Genomic DNA, 25,585 nt, shown 5'->3' with positions numbered 1-25,585 from the left:
AATAAAGAAAAAAAAAACTATATCTACAAAACAAATTAATTTTTTTTTTTTTTTTTTTTTATTTGTCTAATAAAATGTTAAAATGAATTTTCAAAAAAATATATTATTTTTTTTATTTTTTTTTTTAAAATAAATATCTTAGACGTCAAGTGTTTTAATTAAAATCCCAAACTGTTTTTTTTTTTTTTTTGTAATTTTTTTTACTTTTCCCAAATTATAATAGTTTTTAATAAAAATAAAAATAAAAAAATTAAAATAAAACTATTAAACTATAAAAAAAATTAAAAAAAATTAAAAAAAATTACAAAAAAAAAAAAAAAATACAAATTTTTAATTATAATATAAAAATACATACATAATTATTAATAATTATAGTAATAATGTCAAATTTAATTGAAATTAAATCAAAATCAACACACACAGCAACAGGTATAAAAAATATAAAAAATAAAAAATAAAAATAAAAGTATTTATTTATTTTTTTCTAACCCTCTTTTTTTTTATACCTTACTAAATTTAGTAATCTTTTTACATGGTTTAATGGATACTGGTAAAGGATGGGAAACAAGAATGGAAAATATAATATCAATGGGTGGTCTTGATCATATTAAATTTGTTTTACCAACTGCGTATGTTTAATATAAAATTATAAATATAAATAATATTTATTTATTTATTTATTTATTTATTTATTTATTTATTTATTTATTTATTAATTTTTTTATTTTTTTATTTTTTTTAATTTTCTTGACACCAGACCAACAATTCCAATTTCAATTAATTTTGGAAATAAAGGTACAGCATGGTGTAATGTAACAGCATTTTATCCAGGATCAGAAGAAGATTTAATTGGATTAGAAAAGAGTATGAAACTAGTTGAAGCCTTAATTGAAGAAGAAATAAAGAATGGTATACCAGCAGAACGTATAATTTTAAGTGGATTTTCACAAGGTGGTGCACTTACATTATACACAGGTTACCAATCTAAACATAAACTTGCAGCATTAATTACATTGAGTGGTTTCTCACCATCATTATCATTACCATCAAAGATTAAACCTGAAAATAAAGATATACCATTGACAATGTTTCATGGTACTGATGATAAAGTTGTCAATTGTAAATGGGGTGAATTATCACATAAATCTTATTTAAAAGTTGGTATTAAAAATTCACAATTCATTTCAATTACAAATTTAGATCATTCATCAAATGAATTTGAATTAAAACAAGTTCATGATTTAATTGAAAAATATTTACCAAAATAAAAAAAAAAAAAAAATAAAAACGCCACACACATATATTAAATTATTTAATAAATAATTAAATAATAAAAAAAAAAAAAAAAAAACAGGACTTATTCCTTTAATTTCTATTTTTTAGTTTTTTTTATTTTTTATTTTTTTTATTTATTATTTCATTGAAACTGGTAAATTTGAAGATCTTGATAATTCTCTTTTTAATAATGGTTTTGATTTTACATTTTGCATTTGAACATTTACAGTACCTTTAGCACGTGTAAATACAATTTCACGTACTGAATCACCTTCAATTCTATATTCAATTCTATCTGTAAAATTAATTGGTAAAACTGACCCTGTTATCCTATGTATTACACTAACATTACTATTATTTGTTAAAATACCAATATTATTATTATTATTACTATTATTATTAGTATTATTATTTGGTTTATCACTTATACTATTTTCAACTTTATTTCCAAAACTATTACTATTATTATTATTATTATTATTACTATTATTATTATTACTATTATTATTATTACTACCTCCAATACCAACTGATTTTAATAAACCATTTAAAGGTGGTGAAGATTTTGATGAAGGTGAAGTCGCTGGTGGTACCACTAATGATGATGGTGATGTTCCATTCATTGGTGGACTTGAACTTATACTATTATTATTATTATTATTATTATTATTATTATTATTATTATTATTATTATTATTATTATTATTATTATTATTATTATTATTATTATTATTATTATTATTATTATTATTATTATTATTATTATTATTATTATTATTATTTTCTAAATTATTATTATTATTATTATTATTATTTGGTATTGAAATATTATTTGTAATTGAATTATTTGAATTTTTTAAAGTATTTTCATTTAATGGTAATTGTAAATTATATGGTGTAATTTGATAAAAAGTTAAACGATGATAGGCTTCTAAGAGTACTGTTGCAATTTCAATTTTTCTACCACCAACTAAAACATAGTCATATTCAGAGTTTACATGAATTACTATGAAATTATCTTCCATTGTACTCATTGATAATGAAGTTACATTCTCTAATGAAATTCTACGTTTTAATTTATAATCATTTGGATCGACATTGTAAATTGATTTATCAGTTACAATGATTATTCTTTCTTGAGTTTTATTTCTTTTATTAATTTTAATTAATACATCAGAGAAATGGATTGTATTATCGCCATATTTTGAAATCATTTTCAATATGGAAACATTTGATGATAGTCTAAGGAAATCCCCTAAAAACACCTTACTAACACTACTATTTCTTCTCTTTTTTTTACCCATAAATCTTGAATCCTCTTGTTTTGTAGTTTGAACTATTAAATCAACATCATAATTTGGTGATCCACATTCATCCATAAATAATAAATTACCCATACTACCATTTGCCATCATTTGACCACCATTATTGTTATTATTGTTATTACTTATACCACCATTACCACCACCACCATAAGATTTATTACTACCATTTATACTATGAATATGACTACTTGTACCACTATTAATATTTGCAATACTACCTGCACTTATACTAAATCCATGTTGACTTTTATTAATTAATTCATTAACATCATTTGTATTTTGAAAGTATATATCATTTAATAAACTAAAACTATGAATTGTTGATGGTGGTGATAATGATCCACCATTAATTGTATTTGGATTATTATAGCTATTATTTGATGACATTGTTATATTATTATTTATTATTGTTGATTGAGTTGTTGAAATATTATTATTATTATTATTATTATTATTATTATTATTATTATTATTATTATTATTATTATTATTATTATTATTATTATTTTCACCACTATTTACAATATTGTTGTTACTTTTTGTGGAGGTTGATTCAGTAATGGAGTGATTCATTTTTTTTTTTTTTTTTTTTTTTATTTTATTTTTTATTTTTTAAATTTTTATTTTAAATATGTTTTGTGGACCACACTCTGGATATTTTTTTTTTTTTTTTTTATTTTATTATAATAATAAAAAAAAAAGGCAACGACTAAAAAAAAAAAATAAAAAAAAAAAAAAATAAAAAAAAATTGTTAAAATCTCACATGTCATCAAAAAAAAAAAATTTTGCACAGCGTTTTATTTTTTTTTTTAATTATTTTATTTTTTTTTTATTTTTTTAATTTTTATTTTTTGATTCATAAAAAATATCAAATGAAACGTTGTTTAATTATTTATTATATTTTTTTTTATTTTTTTATTAAAAAATTAAATAAAAAAGAATAAAAAATAAAATAAAAAAAATAAAAAAAATTATAACAAATCCAAAAATAAAATAAAATAATTAACACAGTCAAATTTGTTACAACAATTAAATAGCTTTATTATATTATTTTTTTTTTTTTTCTTTTTTTTATTTTTTTATTTATTTGAATCCATATACTATTTAGTTGGCTTCTTTAACTTTTCCCTTTTCTTTGTCAGAATTATTTTGAGAGGTTTGGGTTTGAGATTGTGAAGGAGTTGAGGTGCTAATTGTGGATCTTCTCATTTTTTTTCTTTTCTAAACTTTTTTTTTTTTTTTTAAATATAGTTTTTGGAATTAGTAAAAATTGGTATTTATTATATTTATTATTTTATTATTATTATTATTTTTTTTTTGGGAAATTAATAAAAACTTTTTTTTTTTATTTATCTTTTTTTTGTTTCTTTTTTTCAATTTAATACAAATAAACAAAAAAAAAAAAAGAAAAAAAAAAAAAAAAACTTCCAATTAAATAACAAAACAAAATTTAAAAAAGTTAGAAAATAAAAAAAAAAAAAAAAAAAAAAATTTAATTAAATTTAAATGAATAATATATTTCCCAACCTCTTTTTTTTTTTGATATAATTTTTTAAACTATATAAAAAAATAAAAAGGTAAAAAAAAAACAATGAATTTTTTTTAAACACCCCCAATATTTATCAATTTAAATTTTGAAATCGAGATTAAATAAAAAAAAATGATAAAAATAATAATAATAATTATCTAAGTTTTGGGATTTTTTTTTTTTTTTTTTTTTTTCTTTTTTTTTTTTTTTTTTTTTGTGTTTGGAAACCCCAGTTGAACAACACATAAAAATAATTATGAAATTAATAAAACACTTTCCCCACATACTCACAAATTTTTTTTTTTTTTTTTTTTTCCTTTTTTTTTTTTTTTAAATAATAAAAATAATAATATTAAGATTATAAAAATAAAACAAAGATTATTAATTTATTTTTTATTTTTATTTTTCATTTTTTATTTTTATTTTTATTTTTTGTTTTTATTTTTCAATAACTTTAATGAAATGGCAATTGGGTTATCAATTTATTTGAAAATAAATGAAAATTAGTTTGTGTACAAAATGAAATAAATATATGATTCTGACATTTGTTACAATGACGATGAATATCTACTTGTTAAAATAAAAATAAAATTGTATTAATAAAAATAAAAATATAATTGTATAAATAAATAATGTAAAAAAAAATAAAAAAATAAAAAATAAAAAATTTAAACTTTAAATGAAAACCTTAACTTTATTTTATTAACCCTCCAAAACTCAATTCAAAAAAAAAAAAAAATAAAATTAAGAAAAAACCAATAAAGTTTTTTAACGGTTTTTTTTTTAAAAACTACAAATAAAAATAATAATTAGATTGTTTGGTAATTAAAATGAATATTTATTTATATTTATTGGTTTTTTTTATTAATTTTTTTCATTATTTTTTTCTTTGAAAAATATGAAAAAAAGTGGGAAAAAATTGAAAAAGTTGAACTTGGAGGGTACTTTCTAAGGGTTTGGTGGCCATTCAAATCTTAAATTGAAATTTGAAACAAACTGAGTACAATTTTAATGACAAATAGTGTTGATAACTTTTTATGTCTTTTGTAAATTGAAATTTGAAACAAACTGAGTATTAATGACAAATAGTGTTGATAACTTTGTATGTCTATGGTAAATTGAATTTTGCAACAAACTGGATGCAGTGTTAATGACAAATAGTGTTGATAACTTTGTAAGTCTTGCATTTTTGAGAATATATAGAATCAGTGTTGATAACTTTGAAAAACCAAATTATATTTCATTTCACCGGCTACGGCCGCTGATACTAATACTACTAACACTTGAATGTTTTGGGTAATATTACCACCGAATGTGTACCTTGATACCAATGATAGTAATCATCAGTATCATAGTATATATTTTCCCTTTGTTTTATTTCTATATTTACTTTAATTTTATTTGGGATTGATTTTATAAAATGAAAAGTATTTATTGATATATCTTTAAAGATTTTAATTACATCCTCTATACAAACTAAAATATATAACCATGTGAATACTATTGGTATACAAACTAAAAGATATATTATTACATAAGCACCATATAATATATAATGAATTGGGGTGAAAATAATTTTTAATATATGTGGTTGAAAAATATGTATTGTAATAAAAAATGAAATTAAAAAAATAATAAAGAAAAAAATATATAAATTTCTGTTTGATTTAACAACTGGTTTACATTCAATAATCATTTTTTAAAATTATTAATTTATTGTTGGATTGGAATAAATTTTATTTATTGTAGTTTTTATTGTGTGTGAAATAAATTAAATTTTATAGTGTGATATTAAATAAAAATAAAAAAAAGAAAAAAAAAAAAAATGTTTTAAGATTTTTAATAATAAAAAGTTTTTATACAATTTTGGTAATAAAAAAAGTTTTTATACAATTTTGATAATAAAAAAAGTTTTTATACAATTTTGGTAATTTGAAAAAAAAATTATACAATTTTGGTAATAAAAAAAGTTTTATACAATTTTGGTAATGTAAAAAAAAGGGAAAAAAAAAATATAAAAAAATAAAAATAAAAATAAAAATAAAAAAAAAAAATAAAAAAAATCCCCTATAGGAAAGTCATTTTTTTACTATTTTTATTTATATTTTTTTATTCTAACTAAATATATAAATCTAAAATTTTATTGTATTTTTTATAATTATCTCTTGATCAAAACTTAATAAATTTTAAATTTTTATTAAATTTTATCCTGATTTCTTCTTTTTTTTTTTATTTTTTTTTTTTTTAATTTTAATTACAAAAATTGATACAGATTAAATAATTATTTTTTCCAAATTCAAAAAAAAACCCTTTTTTATTTTTAAATATAATTTATTTTTAAAAAATCTTTTTGGGACCGAATCTCAATTGAAATAGTTTAGTTATAAAAAGAGTCAACAAAGAAATTACACTTTGAAAAAAAAAAATTATTAGTATTGTAATAAAAAGCAAAAAGGGTCAAATTTTATTTTGGTTGTATGTTTTGAGAAGAATATATAATATTAACCTTTTTATTTTTTGACATTGTCTTGGGGTCCTTGCGGGATGAATCAGGTCAACTGGAGACGATGATTCATCGCACAATGTGTGATGGACAAAGATCTTTATCATTTGAGAAATTACCATTTAAATGAACTTGACCACCAGTTACAAATGTTGGTGTTACTGAATCTAATTGTAAATTTAAAGTTTTACAATCTGTACCAATTGCAACATAATTACAAATACAATTACCAAATGTGGTGATCATCAAATTTACTAAATGGTGAACATGTTCGGCTGAACTAGGAACTATAAAAAATTTCATCATTTAATAATGTTGCACCATTTCCATCTGATAATTTAATTACTTTTTCCTGCACCTATTGTACATATGATTTGAGATTTATTACTTGAGAAATTTCATTACAAATTGAAGTACCAATTGAAATTGTAATACTTGATATTTGCATTTAATTGGTCACAATGTGTGTGTTTAAACTTTTGTATTACCATCTCAAGTACACCAGCCACTATACTTTGGAAACAAAAAATTTTTAACCACTGTGTAAAAATATCAAATGAATTCAATGAAACAAAATTAAAATGTGATATTAAAAAAAAAAAAAAATAAAAGAAAATATCAATTCAAATTAAAAATAAAAAAACACATTCGAATGTTTGTAATAAAATAAAAAAAATAAAAAAAAAAAAAACTAATTTTTATTTTTATTTTTATCAAAACATATTAAAGCTCATTTAAAAAAATTGAATAATGTAATTTGAGATACAATTTTATTATGTATTTGAAAACACTAAAAATGATTTTTCTTTTTTTTTCAGAGAGTGGAGAATAAATCAAGTCAGTACCAGAAAGGGAGGTATTAAAACAAACCAATCGCCCAAGTACCATAAAATAAAATTTAGGCTTGTCCTTCCATTAGATTTTAACAGTTTACTTTGGCAAAATGATAAACTCTTTGGTATATTACACAGATGAATCAAATAATTATGAAAAGGAGCTCCAATTTGGATTTTCAAAAGATTTATCTCTTATTGATACCAATAAAATTGCCATGGAAATCAAAAATAATCAAAGAAAAAACATTACAATGCCATCCTTCTTTTCCAAATATAGATAGATTCAAATACAAAAATTTCGACAGTGATTAAATGCTTTGAAAATTTTATTTTATCAAAGCTGATAGTTAAAGTAAATTCCTAACAACATTTTATCTGTTGTAGGATGAATTAAATTTACATGTGTTGTATTATTACCACAATAATAATTAAATTTTTTTTTTTTTGTAGCTAACTTTATTATTCTTGTTAGTAAAGTGAGCTACTGAATCTTCTTTTTTATTAAAAATAAATTATTCCTTGTGACCAATTCAAATAAAAAATAAAAACATATAAATAAATTGAAAAAAAAAAAAAAAAAAAAAAAAAAAAAAAAAAAAAAAAAAGAAAAACTGAATAAAAAATTAAATATAATAAAATTTAATAGACCATGTCAAAAAATTGTAATAACAAGGAAAAAGGAAACTAGACAATAAAATATTATAATAAGTTGAGAAAATTTTTTCAAATTGGATATAATTGAGTTTTAGGTAAGTCCCAAAATAAAAATAGTAAACTCTTTGTGAATTGAGGTAACAAAGATGAATAAGGCTCATTATTAGATTTGATTACAAAGAACAAACAAAATTAACCCTTGTGAATATAAACCATCTCTATTTTCAGTTTCCAAAACACCACTTTGTCACTCCTGGAAATAATAATTTGAAGAATAGAGTTTGAATATCTTGTGGAAAATTTAAAAAGCCAAAAAACCCAATGATGAGACCATACTCCACTGGGAAAGGAAAGGATAATGATTAATTAATGTTATTAGTAATAGTACGATTTAAATTTTTTTTTTTTTTTTTTTTTTTTTTTTTTTTTTTTTTTCTCAAAACATGAATCCATTAAGCTTAATTTTGGTCAATAGGTTCTAATTTATATAGTTTAATTATGTTTTTATTTAAATAATGATTAAGGTCATATAGTGTTATTTCATTATTATTTTAATAAGAAGAAACTGCAGTTGATGGGTCAATTAATGGTGCAATATATCCAGGTCTTTCTATAACATCAAAACGTTCTTGTAATAAGCAACGATAGATGAAAGCAGCCAAGATGGCCCCAACTATAGGACCGAGCCAATAAACCCAATGATGAGACCATACTCCACTAGGAAAGGAAAGGATAATGATTAATTAATGTTATTAGTAATAGTAAGATTCAAATTTTTTTTTTTTTTTTTTTTTTTTTTTTTTTTTTTTTTTTAAAAAATTACCTTATGATTGATGGGCCTAAAACTCTAACTGGATTTAAAGCACCTCCAGAGAAATTAAAACCTATTGCTACTCCAATAAATAAAGCTAAACCAATTGCAAATGGTGCAATACGATTAAGACGACGATCCCAAACATTGAAAACAGAGGTACCTAATACACAAAGACATAGAATACTAGTTAACATCATCTCCATGAGGAAAGCTTGACCAGTATTCATACCAGGTGCTAAATGTGGAACACCCAAGTCAATTCTATACATATTTGGAAGGCAACCATATAAGATACCAGCACCGGCAATACAACCAAGAATTTGGGCTGCAACATAATATAGACTATCAATTAAACCGACTCTACCAGATAATAAATTTGCTAAAGTTACAGCTGGATTTAAATTACAACCTGAAACACCAGATACTGCCCAAATTAATGCAGCCAATGCCATACCTTGAATTAGTCCTCCTAATAATGCACGAGCTGCACTATCACCTGCAACTGCAAAAGCTGCACATACTGACCCACCACAGAAATAAACCAAATATAATGTTCCTAAAAATTCTGAAAAGAAACCTTTAAATGCTTTTACTGGTTTTGAAATTGGTCGTCTATAAATCATTTTACTTGGATCCTTTAAAGGATCATAGGTTATAAATCTAAGTGGTACTACTTTTACCATTTTTTTATTTTTTATTTTTTATTTTTAATTAATTATTTTATTTTATTGGTTTTTTTTTTTTTTTTTCTTTAAAATTAAATTTATTTCTATGGTGTAGAGATTTAAAAAATTATTAAACTTTTAATTATAATTTATTTTATTTTGTTATTGTTTTTTTAAAAGTAAAGAAACTAAAATTGTTGTAATAATAGGTTTTTTTTTTTTTTTTTTTTTTTTTTTTTTTTTTTTTTTTTTTTTTTTTTTCCAATATTATATTAAATTTAATTGAGAAAATTAGTTAAATTGTAATTGAAATAGGTGGTATATAATTTTTTTATTTTTTATTTTTAATATATCTAACACTCCATTTCAAACAAATTAATTATTTTGTTGTAAAAAAATAATAAAACAGGCAACTAATTTTCGATACCATATTTTGAAAAAAGATATTTTAACCCCAAAGGGGTCATTATGGTGTGGTTAAAATATCTTCAAATTTTTCGATAAAAAATCATTTTTTAAAACACATTAAAATAAAAAAAAAAATTAAAAATAAAAATAAATGTAAAAAATAATAAATAATTAAGTGGTAATTAAATAGAAAAAATAATAATTAAAAAAAAGATAATATTCATTGTTTTTAATTATTTTATTTATTATAACCCAATTTTTAATCATTTTTTGAATGTTTGAGCAAATAATTGAATTTTGGATTGTTTAAAATCAAAATTCAATTTTAAAAATTCCATTTATATTATACAAAACTAAGAAAAAAAAAAAAAAAAAATATACTTATTTAAATTTTTTTATGTCATGACTTTGTTCTTATGAGAAAATTTTTTATTTTAATTTTTATATATACGATATATATAAAAATAAAATATACTTTTATATTTTTTTTTTATATCACGACTTATTTCCTATGAGAAAATTTTTTATTTAATTTTTATATATGGTATAAATAAAAATAAAAAAAAAAATAATATAATAACAAAAAATAAAAAGTTTAAAAAAAAAACCAAATATAAAAAATATAAAAATAGTTTTACATAGGCCAATTTTTTTTTATTTAATTTTTTTTTTGATCAACCTTTTTTTTTTAAATTTTATTTTTTTTTTTATTTATTTTTTTTTTATTTCCGCTAAAAATAGTCTGAAAAACCAAAGAAATCGACTTTTTTTTTTTTTATTTTTATTTTTTTTTTTTTTTTTATTTTTCAATTTTTTTTTTTTTTTTTTTTTCTATATTTTTTTTTTTTTTTTTTTTTTTTTTTTTTTTTATTTTTAAATTTTTTTATTTTTTTGTTTTTCCCCACCCACCAGTGAATTTTTCATATTGATAATTTTTTTTTTTTTGTGGTGTGTATAAAAAAAAAAAAAAAAAAAAAAAAATATATTTATAAAAAACAAAACAAAACAAAAATAAAAAAAAATACACTCAAATATTATTTATTTATTTATTTATTAATAATTAACAAATGGGAGACCATTTAAAAAATACAAGAGAATGGATAAGACATTCATCAAATAAAGACGATGGTAATAATGCAGAAAAAACTCACTTTTTTGGTCATCACGAAGAAGAAGATCATGAACATATGTTATTTACCAAAGAAGAATTAACAAATCCAAAAGAATTGGCTAAAGCAATGAAAGTTAAAATTCCACTTTATGTACCAATTTTTAATGTGTGTATAATTTTTTTTTTTTAAAAAAAAAAAAAAATAAAAAAAAAAAAAAAATCCCAAAGATTAATTAATTTTTAATTTAATTTTTTTAAAATAATAATAATAAATAAATAAATAATTTATAATTATATATATATTTTTAAAATTTAATTATAATAATAGTGGATTAAATCATATTCAAAAGAAGATTTAATTGGTGATATATTATCATCAATTACAGTAGCAACAATGTTAGTACCACAAGGTTTAGCATATGCAGTATTAGCAGGATTACCAGCTATTTATGGTTTATATAGTGGTTGGTTACCATTGGTTATCTATTCATTTATGGGTGGATGTAAACAATTAGCCGTTGGACCAGAAGCATTATTATCAGTATTATTGGGATCAATTTTAGGAGGTTATACAACACCACCAGAGGATATGACTTTAAATGATTATTTAGTATCAATTGCATTAACATTGGCATTATTAGTTGGTATTGTTAGTTTCTTATTTGGTATTTGTCAATTTGGTTTCCTTGGTGGTATTTTATCAAGATGGGTTTTATCTGGTTTCATTAATGCTGTTGCTTTAATTATTGCAATCTCACAATTAGATTCATTATTAGGTGTTAGAACTGGTGGTGGTGGACATACTTCAGATACAACTCATGGATCAACATCAACATCGATATCAGGATCAACAATATCATCAATGAGTGAAGTTTTAACAGAAACTTCTACTCATCATCCAGGGCCATATGAAAAGTTTTGGACAGCAATTACAAATTTACAAGATTCTGATAAAACAACAGTTATACTTTCAGCAGGTTGTGTTGTATTTTTAGTTGGTATGCGTTTCTTTAAACAATTTTTAGTTAAAAAAATGGGTTGGAAGAATGCAAAATATATTCCAGAGATTTTATTGACAGTTATTCTCACTTGTGTTATCACTGCTGTTTTCGGTTTGGATAGAGAATGTGTCAACACATCTGATCATGATGAAAATAAATGTGTTGAACAAGGTTCAGGTGTTAGTGTATTACGTTATGTTAAGGGTGGTTTCCCTACTGTTGGTTTCCCATCATTCCAAGCAAATACAATTCAAGAGTTATTACCACAAGCATTTTTAATTGTAATTGTTGGTTTCGTAGAGGCAACCGCTGTTAGTAAAGGTTTAGCAACTAAACATAATTATCAAATTAATTCCAATCGTGAATTGGTTGCTTTTGGTGTTGCAAATATTCTTGGTTCAATCTTTGGTTCTTATCCAGTTTTCTCAAGTATTCCACGTACTTCCATTCAAGATATGGCAGGTTCTCGTACTTGTCTATCTGGTTTCATCACTAGTTGTCTCCTTTTAATTACTTGTCTCTTTTTAACTCGTCTTTTCTATTATTTACCTTATTGTGCTATGGCTTCAATTATCTTTGTTGCTGCCTTTGGTTTAATTGAAGTTCATGAAGCAATGTTCCTTTGGAAAACAAGATCATGGGGTGATTTAATTCAATTTAGTATTGCATTATTGGCAACTTTTATCTTTGAAGTTGAAGTTGGTATTTTAATTAGTGTTGGTATGTGTATCTTTTTAGTATTGAAACATTCCTCATCACCACATGTTTACAGTGTTTTAGGTCGTGTTCCAGGGACCAATCGTTTCAAAGATGTCGCTAAATTCCCAGAAGCTGAACCAATTGAAGGTATTTTATTAGTTCGTATCGATGAAGTACTCTACTTTGCAAATATTGGTCAATTCAAACAATTACTCTCAGAGATTGAACGTATGATGGATAGATCAACCAATGTAACCGGTAGTGGTTCTACTCCACTTCAATCAATCATTATCAATGTTGTCAATATTCCTGTAATGGATGCTTCTGCTCTACTAACTATTGAAGAGATGGTTACTGCCTATCATAAACGTAATGTAAAGGTTGCCTTTGTTCAAATGAGTGAAAAGATTAAGGAATCTTTCAAACAATCTGGTCTTTACGATATTGTAACACCTCAATTCATTTTCGATAGTAATTATGAAGCTGTCTCATTCTTGGAACAAAGTATAAACTATAGTAATAATAATGATTCAAGACAAGTAAACTTAAATATGCCACAAAGTGATCAATCTTATGATGATTTAAATAATAATGAGGTTGGTGGTTTTGATCAACCATCTTCTTCATCATCTTCACGTTTTAATAATCAAAATTTTTTAAACAAAAATAATGATAATAATAATAATAATAATAATAATAACAATGATAATAATATTAACGATGATGATTATCAAAATTCTTATAATAATAATAATAATAATGGTGGTGGTGCAATCCTTTCTGATGGTTTAAAATTAGAGGATTACAGTGAACCAGAATCTGATGAATTCATTCAAAGTTCAAATCAAAAATCAAAGAAATAATAAAATAATAAAAAAAATAAAAAAAAAATTAAATAAATAAATAATAATAAATAAATAAATAATAATAATAATAATAATAAATAATAATAATAATAAATAATAATATCTCGAATAATTCAAAAAGTATATTAAAAATAATAATATACTAAATTTATATATATATATAATAAAAATAAAAATAAAATTGTAATACTTAATAAATTATAAAAATTGTGTTATTAATTATTATTATTAACATTTATTAAAATCATTTAATAAAGACCTTATATATGAAGATGAAATTTTATTATTACTTTGATAACATTGAACAGTTTCAATTAAATGAATTGAAATTGGTTTTAAATTTCTTTTTTCTCTAACTAAATTAATTTTATGAGTATTATTTAATGATGATGTTGTAAATGATGACGATGGTGCAGTAATTATTGAATCAACATTATCAATCAATGTCATTGGACAATAGTTTATATCTGAACAACGTGTATTTGTTACAACTTCAATTAATGAATGAAAAGGATTAAATATATCTAAAAATTCAATTATTGTATTCATTCTAACTTGAATTGGTTGCATTAATCTATCATTATTTTTATCATAATAATCATAATTAAAGTTTTTAATTTCACCAATACTTGATTTTGAACTTTTAATTATACCATTAATACTATCATGACTATATGGACATGTTATTGGAGTTCTAGGAGTTCTTGGTGTTTTAGGTGTATTTGGTGTTTTAGGTGATATTTCTTCTTCTTCTTCTTTTTCTTCTTGTTGTTGTTGTCGTTGTTGTTGTTGTAAAATTGATGGTGATGTATTATATCGAATAGGTGTTAAATTAATATTATTAGAATTATAAATTGAATTAGAAGGTGAATTTGTAGTATTATCATTCATTTTTGCTTGATTATAGTTTTTATTTATTTGAACGATCGGACATTTAATTGGGGAAGATGATGTAGATGGTGATGGAGATGGTGATGAGAAAATAAAAGATGATTTTTGTAAAACTGAAATAAAAAATTTATCTTTAGCTAATAAAGAACCAATTGATAGAAATGCTTTATGACCAAAATGTAAATAATCAAAAAATCCACCACAATAAACTGAACCATATCTTTGAATTCTTTTAATCGATTTATAATTAAAATTAATTATTAAATTATCATTTTTATTATTATTATTATTATTATTATTATTATTATTATTATTATTATTATTATTATTATTATTATTATTATTATTATTATTATTATTATTATTATTATTATTATTATTATTATTATTATTATTATTATTATTATTTGAAGGGGGTAATGAATAACAATTAAAATCAAAATAATTATGTGAAGATGAAGAATAAGGTGATGGTTTTAAAATTTCAATAGATTTTATAAATTCATTAAATTTATTATTTTTATTATTTATATCATTTGGTATATAAATTTTATTTAAAGTGTTATTAAAACTATTAAATATTAATTCTATTGAATTTAAAAATAATTCTATCTCGTTATTATTATTATTATTTTCATTTTGAAAATTTTGATCATCACCATCATTGTAGTTATAATATAATTCTGGTAATATTATTATACAATCTATATTTAATTTAAAATATTGATTTATTGTATAATTACTAAGTATACTATAATATTTTGATAATATGTTACTAATTGATTCAATCTAAAATAAAATATAAAATTAATTTTAAAATATTTATAATTAATAAAATAAAATAAAATAAAAAAATAAAAAAAAAATTTGAAATAAAATAAAATTATATATTTACACTTGATAAATCAGTATTTATTAAAATTAAATGTAGTCTTGTATTTTTAGTATTAATTTGATTTAATGTATCTTTTATTATAGATACATTGTATATCCATTCATTTAAATGGTTTATAAAAAGTATATCATTTGTGTAAATATTAGTTTGCTGCAGTAGGTTAATATCATCGTTAAAATTATTAATATCTACATCTATCATATCGATATCATTTTCTAAAATATTATTATTATTATTATTATTATTCATTTGATTATTGTTTTTTTTTTTTTTTTTTTTTATACTATTGAGTAGTGATTAATTATTTAAATATTCTATAAATTAACCATAAATATATATGTGTTTTATTTTAATATTTAAACATTTCAAAAAAATAAAAAAAAAAAAAATGAAATTTTAAAAAAAAAATATTAAAAAAATGGAATCTTAAAAAAATCTTTGAAAAAAATTTGCTAATTATTGCTTGGTATTTTAATTTTTTTTTATTTTTATCATTTTTATTATTTTTATTATTTTTATTATTTTTATTATTTTTTTATTATTTTTATTTTTAATTTTATTTTTATTTTTTGTTATTTTTATTTAGATATAATATTTTTACACTGTTATATTAAATCAAAGATATAATTTTTTAAATATATTTACAAAAATTTACAACCATTTGTTTTTTAATAAAAATAAAATAAAAAAAATAAAAACAAACTTGTAAATCCACTATGAATCAAATTTTTGTAAAAAGTTAAAAAAAAAAAAAAAAGAAATACTTTGCTTGTGGTAATTCTTTTTTTTTTTTATTTTTATTTTTATTTTTTTTATTTTTTTATTTTTTTTTTTTTTTTTTTTTTTTTTATTACAATTTAAAATAAAAAAACATTGAATCTAAACTTAATTTTGGAAAGATTCCACCAAATAAAGATAAAATAATTATTATCATTGGAATACCAAATTTATGATCACCCTTTTCAATCATTGGACCAGAATCAGATTTATGATATAATACAGTCATTGTACCCATGAATGATGCATTCAAATTCTCTGGTTCATATTCTGTTAAATATAAAATTAATGCTCTTTTTTTTTTTTTTTAAAAAAAATTAATAAAAATTAATAAATAAATAAATAAAATATTGAAAAATATTGATATACATACAAAGTAACAGCAGCGAAAATTCTAAAACCTTTTGGAGTTGTAGTTGAAAGTGATTGTGGTATAATTTTTCTTTTTACCATACCTTGTATTATACCAATTAAAGCACGAGCGAAAAGGTATAAAACGATTTGATTATTTACACTACCACTAACGGATTTTGATTCACCAAATGCATAATAACCACCAATGAAACCTGCTACTAAACTATCGATACCACCTTTAATACCAATATTACGAAGTATACAACAAATACTCTTATAGATACCAACAAACATACCAAGATTTTTACCATGATAAAACATTTGTTTAATTACAAATTTAACTCTACCAATTGATTTCTCTTCACCACCTGCTAATACCGCATAAATCACCGCTTGGAAAATATATGGTATTCTAATTCTAACACCTGTTAAAACACCATTTCTAAATCCTCTAATAGCTGATAATAAACATTCTTTTAAATCTCCTTTTTTATGTTTATTTATATGATGAAATACTGCATTTATTGTATCATTTGTATTACAACATGAATCTACCATTTTTTTTTTATTTATCTCTTATTTTTATTTTTTTTTTATCTCTTTTTTTTATTTTTATTTTTGTTTTGGTTTTTTTTTTTTATTTCTTTTCTAAAAGGAAAGGATGATCTAAATAAAAAAAATAAATAAATAAAAATTTTATAAATAAATAAATAATTAAAACATTTATCTTTTAATATTTTATTTTTATTATTATTTATTTATTTTTATATGATAAAAAAATATCAATATTAAACGTTGTGTCGTTTAGTTTTTTTTTTTTTTTTTGATTTTTTTTTTTTTTTTTTCATATTTTTTAATGTTTTTTTATTTTTTATTTTTTTTCGTTAATGAAAAATTAAAAAAATTCAAATAAATCAATAACAATTTTAAATTTCCCATTGCATCAATTTTTTCCATTTTTGGTTTTGATTTTTTTTTTTTTTTTTTTTTTTTTTTTAGATTTTTTTTTTTAAAATCAAATTTTATCTTTTTTTTTTAAAATAAAATTAATAAAATAAATAAAATTATAAATATATATATTTGTGTAAAAAATGAAAAAAAAAAAAAAATTAAATATTTAATTTTATTGTGTTAATAATTATTTTAATTAAATAAATTAATTTAATGAGCACCATGAAATTGTGAATCTAGGAAAATGAATAATAAATAACCTAAAAATATTGAGAATAAAGAGGTACTTTTCTTTACTATTTGATTTGATAATATTTCTGGTAGAATTGCAGTTGAAGTAATATATATAAATGTACCAGCACCAAATCCCAATACGAATGCTCCACTTGATAATGATAATCCACCAAATAAAAAACTACTTATAAATGAACCTAAAGGTGTCATACATGAAATTAAAAGGAAATAAAAAAATGGATTTGAAAAAATTCCCTTTTAATTTTAATTTATAAAAAAAAAAAAAAAAAAAAAAAATTATTAATTAATATTTATGGATTAGAAAAAAAAAAAAAAAAAAAAAAAAAAAAAATATAAACTTACACTATTAAATTTCTTTTGTGATAAAATTAGTGAACTTAAAACCAGACCATCAGGTATTTTATGAATAACAATTGCTAATGCAACACGTGCACCAACATGAGGTGATGAAGAAAATGCACTTGAAATTACAACACCATCAACGAATGAATGAATTGATAATGCAATGAAAGTTGTGATTGTTAATTTGGATTTATTATTATTATTATTATTACCGCTATTATTACCATTATTAATACTACCACTATTTTTAATATCTGATTTATTACTATTCCTATTTTTATCTTTATCATTATTATTATTATCTTTATTCATAACTGGGGATGCTATATTTGGAGTATTTTCAATACTTTTATTTATTACTATAATATCTTCATCATCATTATTATTATTAATATTATTAATATTATTACTATTATCTTTATTTACAACATTTCTTTCTAATAATTCGACACTATCGTCATCATCATCATTATTATTATTATTATTATTATTATCATCATCATTATTATTAATATTATTACTATTATTATTACTAATATAATCACTAATTACATCATTTGATGAAGAGGATGATAATGAACCATGACTATGAGAATGATGACCACCACCACCACCACCACCATCAATTGAACTAAATATTGATTCTACTATAATTAAAATTGCAAAACCAAACCCAATACCATACATTGGAATTTTTAAAAATTCTTTCTTTTCTTCACTTTCATGATCATGATCATTATCACCACCTTCATCTTCTTGGTGATCATGGTCATGATCATTTTCAATCTCATTTTCACCATCATTATCTAAATTATCATTATCTTCTTCATTATTATCCAAGTTTGTTGCTTGATTTAAATTATTTAAATTTAAACCTTCAATTGGAGGTTTATTAATTTCATTGTCTAAACTATGAAATTCATTTAAACTATCTTCACTATTACTTATAAAACTCTTTTGAAGTTTTATATTACCAATTGTTGTTGTTGTTGTTGTTGTTTTTGTTGTAGTTGATTTAAGTGATGTTTGTGTTTTTGTTGATTCTTCAAATGATCTAAGTGCTAAATTCATAGATTCTGGTATTAGCTCTAGTGAAGCAACTGCAAATAATAAACCTGCTGATATACACAACAGTATATGAAACACTGATGCATTTATATTTCTATTCCTTAATGTGAAAAAAGGAATTGATGATGATAATAATGGTGCTAATCCAGCCAATATGCTATACGCAAAAATTGACATAATTATTTTATTATTACTATTATTTAATAATTTTTATTATTATTATTATTGTTTTATTTTATTTTATTTATTTATTTATTTCTTTCTATTTTTTGTGAGTGCTGTGGTGATGTATGTGTTGTTTTTATTTGTAATTTTAAAAAATAAAAAAAAAAAAATTAAAAAAATAAAAAAAAAAAAAAATAAAAAAAAAAAGTGAATGAAAATTTAATAATTTGATTTGATAAAAAAAATTAAAAAACAAAAAAAAATATTTTGTATTGGCAATGAATTAATTATTTTTTTAATTTTATTTTATTTTTTTTTTCTTTTTTTATTTTATTTTTTTATCTTTTTTTAATATTTTCAAAAATTAATTTCCTTAAATATTTTAATAATTAATTTTTGATCTTCTATGTTAATTTTTTAATTTATATAATCATTAACTATAAATAAAATGATATTAGTTCAAAAGAGGAGATATTATTAAATTTTATTCAAAAAAAAAAAAAAAAAAAAAAAAAAAAAAAAAAAGGATATAGACATATTGATGGTGCTGCATTTTATAGGAATGAAAAAGTTATTGGAAATTCATTAAAAGAAATTTTTGAAGAGTGTGAAATTAAAAGAGAAGATATATTTTATACAAGTATGGAATTCATGTCATAATTCAAATTTAGTTATTAAACATTGTGAAAAGACAATTGAGGATTTAGGAATTGGTTATTTAGATTTATATTTAATTCATTGGCCAATTGCATTTAAAAATGCAAATCCATCAGATGTTACAATTGATTGGATAAAAGATGAAAATGGTTATCAAAAAATTGCACCAATATCAATTCGTGAAACTTGGCAAGAAATGGAAAAATTAGTTGAACTTGGTTTAGTAAAATCAATTGGTGTTTCAAATTTTAACATATGCAAAAACTAAACCATTTGTAAATCAAGTTGAAATTCATCCATACTTAACTTAACTAAAATTACAAGAATATTGTGATAAATATGAAATTAAATTAGCTGCATATAGTCCATTAAGTAGAGGTAAATGTGATTTTTTTAATAATGAAATCCTAAAATCAATAGCTGATAAATATAAAAAATCAGTTGCAAATGTTATTTTTAAATGGTTAAATCAAAGAGGTATTGCAGCTATTCCAAAATCTGCAAATCATTCTCATATAATTTAAAATTTTAATATTTTTGAATTCCAATTATCAAATGATGATATTGAAAAAATTAATTCATTAAATTCAAATTTTCGTGCTTATTGCCCATTTAGTTTTTGGAATATTCCATTATTTGATTAAAAAAAAATTATAAAAAATAAATAAATAAATAAAATTAAAAATAAATATAAAAGTCCATTTATATAAGAAAAAAAGAAAAAAGGAAATTGTTTTCAATTTAAAAATTCAAATTTTTTTTTTTTTTAATATTATTATTATTATTATTAACCCTTATTTCTTTTTTTTATTTTTAAAAATAAAAACAATTAAACAGATTTCTTTTTTTATTAGTTTCGAAAAGGACAAAATTAAGATAGAAGATATATATAAATATAGCGTTGTTGCAGTTTTGTTAAAAAGCTTTGGAATACATACCTTTTCAATATAAATATATATTATCAAAATACTACAATTAGATTTGTATCAACATAATTATGTATTATCAAAGTACTATAATTAGATTCGTTCTCACCCTCATACGATAATAAATTATGTGTCAAAATTTTATAATTTTCTCAGTCGCTTCGGAAACTAAATATAAAAAAAAAAAAAAATTAAATAAGAATCATTATTCATATAATTTACATTCATTAATATTATAATTTAATTATTTTTATTTTAGGCCGCTATTTTAATTATTTTATAAAATTTTAAACTATATAATAAATTATGGTGATAATGTTCAACAACATGCCATAATTAGTTATTATACATTGTCAAAATACAATTAAACATTTAGGAATTGGAAATTTCCGCACAAAAAAAAAAAAAAAAAATTTTAATTTAACTGTTTTTTATTCTTTTTAATCACAAAATGTTCATAAATAGTAATTTTAAAATTTTTTACCGCCAATCTTAAGAATTTTTAAAAAAATAATTTTTTTTTTATAAATTTTTAAAAAAAAAAAAAAAAAAAAAAAGGATATATACATATTGATGGTGCTGCAATTTATCGTAATGAAAAAGTGATTGGAATTTCATTAAAAGAAATTTTTGAAGAGGGTGAAATTAAAAGAGAATACAAGTAAACTTTGGAATTCATGTTATAATTCAAATTAGTTATTAAACATTGTAAAAAGACAATTGAGGATTTAGGAATTAGTTATTTAGATTTATATTTAATTCATTGGCCAATTGCATTTGAAAATTCAAATCCATCAGTATTGTGGTTCATGTACTAAAAGTATTTTTTTTATTATATTCTATCTATTAATAAATTCAATAATTAATTAAAATTAATTTTTAAAAAAAATTTTATTTTGGAAAAAAAAAAAAAAAATTAATTCTATGCTCGTGTTAAACACAATTTTCTTGTAATTTACTTTTTTAATTTTTTTTATATCTGAAAGTTATAATTTGGTGATAATTATTTTTAATTTTTATAAAAGGACATAAAATATGTAATATGTTTAAACTAAAATTTAAATATTAAAAAAAAAAATAAATTTGTTTCTTTAATAAATTCTTTTTTTTTTTTCTTATAATTTATTATAATTAATTAAAATGTTTCAAAATAATTATAATAATAATACCAATTATAATAATAATAATTTTAAATTAAATGATGGAAATCAAATACCATCAATTGGTCTTGGGACATATTATAGTGAAAATCCTGGTGAAGTTGGGGATGCTATTAACAATGCTTTAAAAAATGGTAATTTTTAAAATTTTATTCCAATCTTAGGAATAATTAAAAAATAATTAATTATATTTAAAAAAAAAAAAATAATAATAAAAAAAAAGGATATAGACATATTGATGGTGCTGCATTTTATGGTAATGAAAAAGTGATTGGAAATTCTTTAAAAGAGATCTTTAAAGAGGGTGAAATTAAAAGAGAAGATATATTTTATACAAGTAAACTTTGGAATTCATGTCATAATTCAAACTTGGTTGTTAAACATTGTGTAAAGACAATTGAGGATTTAGGAATTGGTTATTTAGATTTATATTTAATTCATTGGCCAATTGCGTTTGAAAATTCAAATCCATTAGGATTGACAATTGAACCATTAAGAGATCAAAATGGCAATCCAATAATTGCACCAGTATCAATTCGTGAAACTTGGCAAGAAATGGAAAAACTAGTTGAACTTGGTTTAGTAAAATCTATTGGTGTTTCAAATTTTAATGTTCAAAATTTAGTTGATCTTTTAACATATGCAAAAATTAAACCAGTTGTAAATCAAGTTGAAATTCATCCATACTTAACTCAATTTAAATTACAAGAATATTGTGATAAATATGAAATTAAATTAGTTGCATATAGTCCATTAGGCCAAGGTAAATGTGATTTTTTTAGTAATAAAATCCTAAAATCAATAGCTGGTAAATATAAAAAATCAGTTGCAAATGTTATTTTTAAATGGTTAAATCAAAGAGGTATTGCAGCTATTCCAAAATCTGGAAATCATTCTCGTATCATTGAAAATTTCAATATTTTTGACTTCCAATTATCAAATGATGATATTGAAAAAATTAATTCATTAAATGCAAATATTCGTACTTGCTCTCCTATCACTTTTTTTGGAACACCATTTTATTTATTTGACTGAAAAAAAAAAATAAAAAAATAAAAAAAAAAAAATTAAAAAAAAATAAAAAAGAAAAATAATCGGACATTCTTTAAAGAAATCTAATTTAAATTTTATAAATAGAATTATTATTTTAAAAAAAAAAAAAAAAAAAAAAAAAAAAGAATTTGAAAAATTTTATAGAAACCCTCATCTTTGCAGATAAATCTTTTTTTTTTTAATTTTTTTTTTTATTTGATTTTTTTTTTTTTTTTTTTTTTTAAAAAAAAATAAAAAAAAATTAAAATAAAAAAATAAAATAAAACAAAATAAAAAAAAAAAAATTCAAAAAAAATTCAAAAGAATCAAATTTTCTATTTTCCATACTGTCATATACAGTTACTTAAAGTTTCTTTTGTTTTATTTGCCAATTTAAATTTTTTATATATATTTTCACGTTTTGATTTCTCTTTTTTTTTTTTTTCCAAACAATACCAAAAATAAATTAATAGCAGTAATAATAATAATAATAATAATAATAATTATAAAAAAAAAGTTAAAAATAAAATTTTTAAAAATAAAAAATAAAATAAAAAATAAAAAAATAAAAATAAAACACTACCACAACACAATCAAAATTTCAAAAAATAAAAAATAAAAAAAAAAAAAAAATTAAATTTTTTGGATTCCATCCCAACCACACCCACACTCACACTCACACACCTCAATCAAACAAATAAATAATAAAAATTAAAATTTGACACTTGCGACAATATAATTAAAAAAAAAAAAAAAAAAAAAAAAAAAAAAAAAAAAAATATATAAAAAATAGGAATTAAATGTCAACATCATCAACTACAGGAACTACGGGAGCAGTATTAGGATCATCACATTCTTATTCTTCCTCTTCTTCATTATCATTATCATCATCATCTTCATCATCATCCCCTTCAACTGTAAATAATACCAACAATAAAAACAACAACAACAATAATAACAATTTAAATAATAATAATAATAATAATAATAATTTAAATAATAATACAGATAACAATCTTCAAAAGATATGGAGACCAATATGGGTACCTGATCATCAAGAAGAATGTTGTTTAAATTGTCAATCACAATTTAATACACTATTAAGAAGACATCATTGTAGAGGTTGTGGTAATTTATTTTGTAATAATTGTACAAGTAAAAGACAATCATTACCACAATTACACTATAATAAACCAGTTAGAATTTGTAATAGATGTTCAGATTTAACAACTTATTCAAAACTTGCACAATCAAATGAAATTAAAAATAAAATTGAAGCTGCAAAAGGATTCTGTAATTTAAGTACTGACTCATTAGCAAGAAAGATGATCATTAGAGGTTTCTTAACACCATTATCATCTTTATTCTATAATGGCAACTCTATTGTATATAAACATTTAACAAGAGCAATTGCAAATTTATCTGAATGTGGTATGTGTAAATTAAAAATAAAAAAAAAATTTTAAAAAAAAATTTTAATTTTTTTATTAATCATACAAACTAAAAATAATATACATATATATATAGATATTTCAAGAATTGATATACTTGAAGCAAATTTTTTAAATTTATTAGTAAATTATTTATTAGATAGTTTTAAAAATCAATATAATAATAATAGTTCATCAAATGTTGATCAAAATAATTTTGAAAATAAAAGTAGAGATAGTAATAATAATTTTAATAATAAAAATGTAAATAATAATAATAATAAAAATAGAGGAGGAAAAAGTGGAAGAGGAGAAAAAGAAGAGAGAGAAGGGGAGGAAGAAGAAGAATATAATGATCAACAATTAATTATTCATGACGAAGATTTTGAAAGTTTTTTAAATGTTTGTATATGTTTTCAATATTTAAGTTGTGAAGAGAATATTGTAGTAAAGACAGAATTGGCAGATAAATGTTTACCAATTTTAATAAAGATGTCTAGAAGTTATAATATACAAATCAAGAATTCCAGTTCCATAGTATTATTAAATTTAACAAAGAATCCGCTATCACGTGACCAAGTTGTACAAGGTGGTGGTTTGCAATCATTCATTGCTATCGCATTGCAAGATGATGTTTTCTTGCAAGAGACTTCTTCACAAGCATTATCGATATTGGCATTTCACCAAAAGTATCAAAGAAAAGTAGTGGAATGTGGTGCTTTACCACCATTGGTTTTAATGTTAAATTCTTCCTCTGAAAAAGTACTACTTCATACTACTGCCACTTTATCATTCTTGGCTGAAAATATTGAAAATCAAATTGCAATCATTAAAGTTGGTGGTATTAATCCTTTAAAAAATATTATAACTGATAAAAATGATCATTGTATTCAAATTGCAATTAATGCTGCTATAACTTTATCACTTTTATCAACAAATAGTAATTATTATTATTAATTTTTTTTTAAAAAAAAAAAAAAAAAAAAAAAAAAAAAA

General features: G+C 20.4%; 11 protein-coding genes across 11 annotated transcripts in view; 5 read left to right on the top strand and 6 right to left on the bottom strand.

The window, feature by feature from the left end:
- Window positions 1-380: 380 nt before the first annotated feature.
- On the top strand, window positions 381-1,268 carry DDB_G0268064 (esterase/lipase/thioesterase domain-containing protein; the record flags this gene model as incomplete). The annotated part of the gene is made up of 3 exons (XM_642437.1): window positions 381-429; window positions 521-629; window positions 758-1,268. The coding sequence occupies 3 exons, from the start codon at window positions 381-383 to the stop codon at window positions 1,266-1,268; spliced, it is 669 nt and encodes a 222-aa protein (XP_647529.1).
- Window positions 1,269-1,412: 144 nt separating this feature from the next.
- Window positions 1,413-3,173, bottom strand: DDB_G0268062 (hypothetical protein; the record flags this gene model as incomplete). The annotated part of the gene is made up of 1 exon (XM_642436.1): window positions 1,413-3,173. The coding sequence occupies one exon, from the start codon at window positions 3,171-3,173 to the stop codon at window positions 1,413-1,415; it is 1,761 nt and encodes a 586-aa protein (XP_647528.1).
- Window positions 3,174-4,153: 980 nt separating this feature from the next.
- On the bottom strand, window positions 4,154-7,080 carry DDB_G0268568 (hypothetical protein; the record flags this gene model as incomplete). Its single annotated transcript, XM_642435.1, has 3 exons — window positions 4,154-4,158; window positions 6,752-6,919; window positions 7,038-7,080. The coding sequence occupies 3 exons, from the start codon at window positions 7,078-7,080 to the stop codon at window positions 4,154-4,156; spliced, it is 216 nt and encodes a 71-aa protein (XP_647527.1).
- A 1,593-nt stretch (window positions 7,081-8,673) lies between these two features.
- aqpA (major intrinsic protein family protein) lies at window positions 8,674-9,619 on the bottom strand (the record flags this gene model as incomplete). Its single annotated transcript, XM_642434.1, has 2 exons — window positions 8,674-8,839; window positions 8,946-9,619. 2 exons carry the CDS (start codon window positions 9,617-9,619, stop codon window positions 8,674-8,676), a joined length of 840 nt encoding a protein of 279 aa, XP_647526.1.
- A 1,457-nt stretch (window positions 9,620-11,076) lies between these two features.
- Window positions 11,077-13,683, top strand: DDB_G0268060 (hypothetical protein; the record flags this gene model as incomplete). Its single annotated transcript, XM_642433.1, has 2 exons — window positions 11,077-11,286; window positions 11,449-13,683. 2 exons carry the CDS (start codon window positions 11,077-11,079, stop codon window positions 13,681-13,683), a joined length of 2,445 nt encoding a protein of 814 aa, XP_647525.1.
- Window positions 13,684-13,914: 231 nt separating this feature from the next.
- DDB_G0268566 (hypothetical protein) lies at window positions 13,915-15,721 on the bottom strand (the record flags this gene model as incomplete). Its single annotated transcript, XM_642432.1, has 2 exons — window positions 13,915-15,366; window positions 15,473-15,721. The coding sequence occupies 2 exons, from the start codon at window positions 15,719-15,721 to the stop codon at window positions 13,915-13,917; spliced, it is 1,701 nt and encodes a 566-aa protein (XP_647524.1).
- A 601-nt stretch (window positions 15,722-16,322) lies between these two features.
- On the bottom strand, window positions 16,323-17,161 carry DDB_G0268564 (transmembrane protein; the record flags this gene model as incomplete). The annotated part of the gene is made up of 2 exons (XM_642431.1): window positions 16,323-16,542; window positions 16,623-17,161. The coding sequence occupies 2 exons, from the start codon at window positions 17,159-17,161 to the stop codon at window positions 16,323-16,325; spliced, it is 759 nt and encodes a 252-aa protein (XP_647523.1).
- Window positions 17,162-17,764: 603 nt separating this feature from the next.
- zntA (zinc/iron permease) lies at window positions 17,765-19,396 on the bottom strand (the record flags this gene model as incomplete). The annotated part of the gene is made up of 2 exons (XM_642430.2): window positions 17,765-18,043; window positions 18,152-19,396. The coding sequence occupies 2 exons, from the start codon at window positions 19,394-19,396 to the stop codon at window positions 17,765-17,767; spliced, it is 1,524 nt and encodes a 507-aa protein (XP_647522.2).
- A 436-nt stretch (window positions 19,397-19,832) lies between these two features.
- On the top strand, window positions 19,833-20,565 carry DDB_G0268562 (hypothetical protein; the record flags this gene model as incomplete). Its single annotated transcript, XM_642429.1, has 3 exons — window positions 19,833-19,841; window positions 19,977-20,259; window positions 20,396-20,565. 3 exons carry the CDS (start codon window positions 19,833-19,835, stop codon window positions 20,563-20,565), a joined length of 462 nt encoding a protein of 153 aa, XP_647521.1.
- A 1,542-nt stretch (window positions 20,566-22,107) lies between these two features.
- Window positions 22,108-23,162, top strand: alrC (aldo-keto reductase; the record flags this gene model as incomplete). The annotated part of the gene is made up of 2 exons (XM_642428.1): window positions 22,108-22,261; window positions 22,351-23,162. 2 exons carry the CDS (start codon window positions 22,108-22,110, stop codon window positions 23,160-23,162), a joined length of 966 nt encoding a protein of 321 aa, XP_647520.1.
- Window positions 23,163-23,959: 797 nt separating this feature from the next.
- The window catches only part of DDB_G0268424 (hypothetical protein), a gene marked incomplete at both ends in the record, with an annotated part of 1,933 nt that continues 307 nt past the window's right edge, over window positions 23,960-25,585 (top strand). Inside the window, 2 exons of the mRNA XM_642427.1 lie at window positions 23,960-24,596; window positions 24,687-25,529. Coding sequence (XP_647519.1) covers window positions 23,960-24,596; window positions 24,687-25,529 — 1,480 coding nt within the window. The remainder of the gene's footprint in view (window positions 24,597-24,686; window positions 25,530-25,585) is intronic.

Source organism: Dictyostelium discoideum (assembly GCF_000004695.1).
Source record: "Dictyostelium discoideum AX4 chromosome 1 chromosome, whole genome shotgun sequence".
NCBI classification, from domain to species: Eukaryota; Evosea; class Eumycetozoa; order Dictyosteliales; family Dictyosteliaceae; genus Dictyostelium; species Dictyostelium discoideum.
The sequence above is the reverse complement of the archived record's forward strand: the minus strand, read 5'-3'. Positions and strand labels throughout refer to the sequence as shown.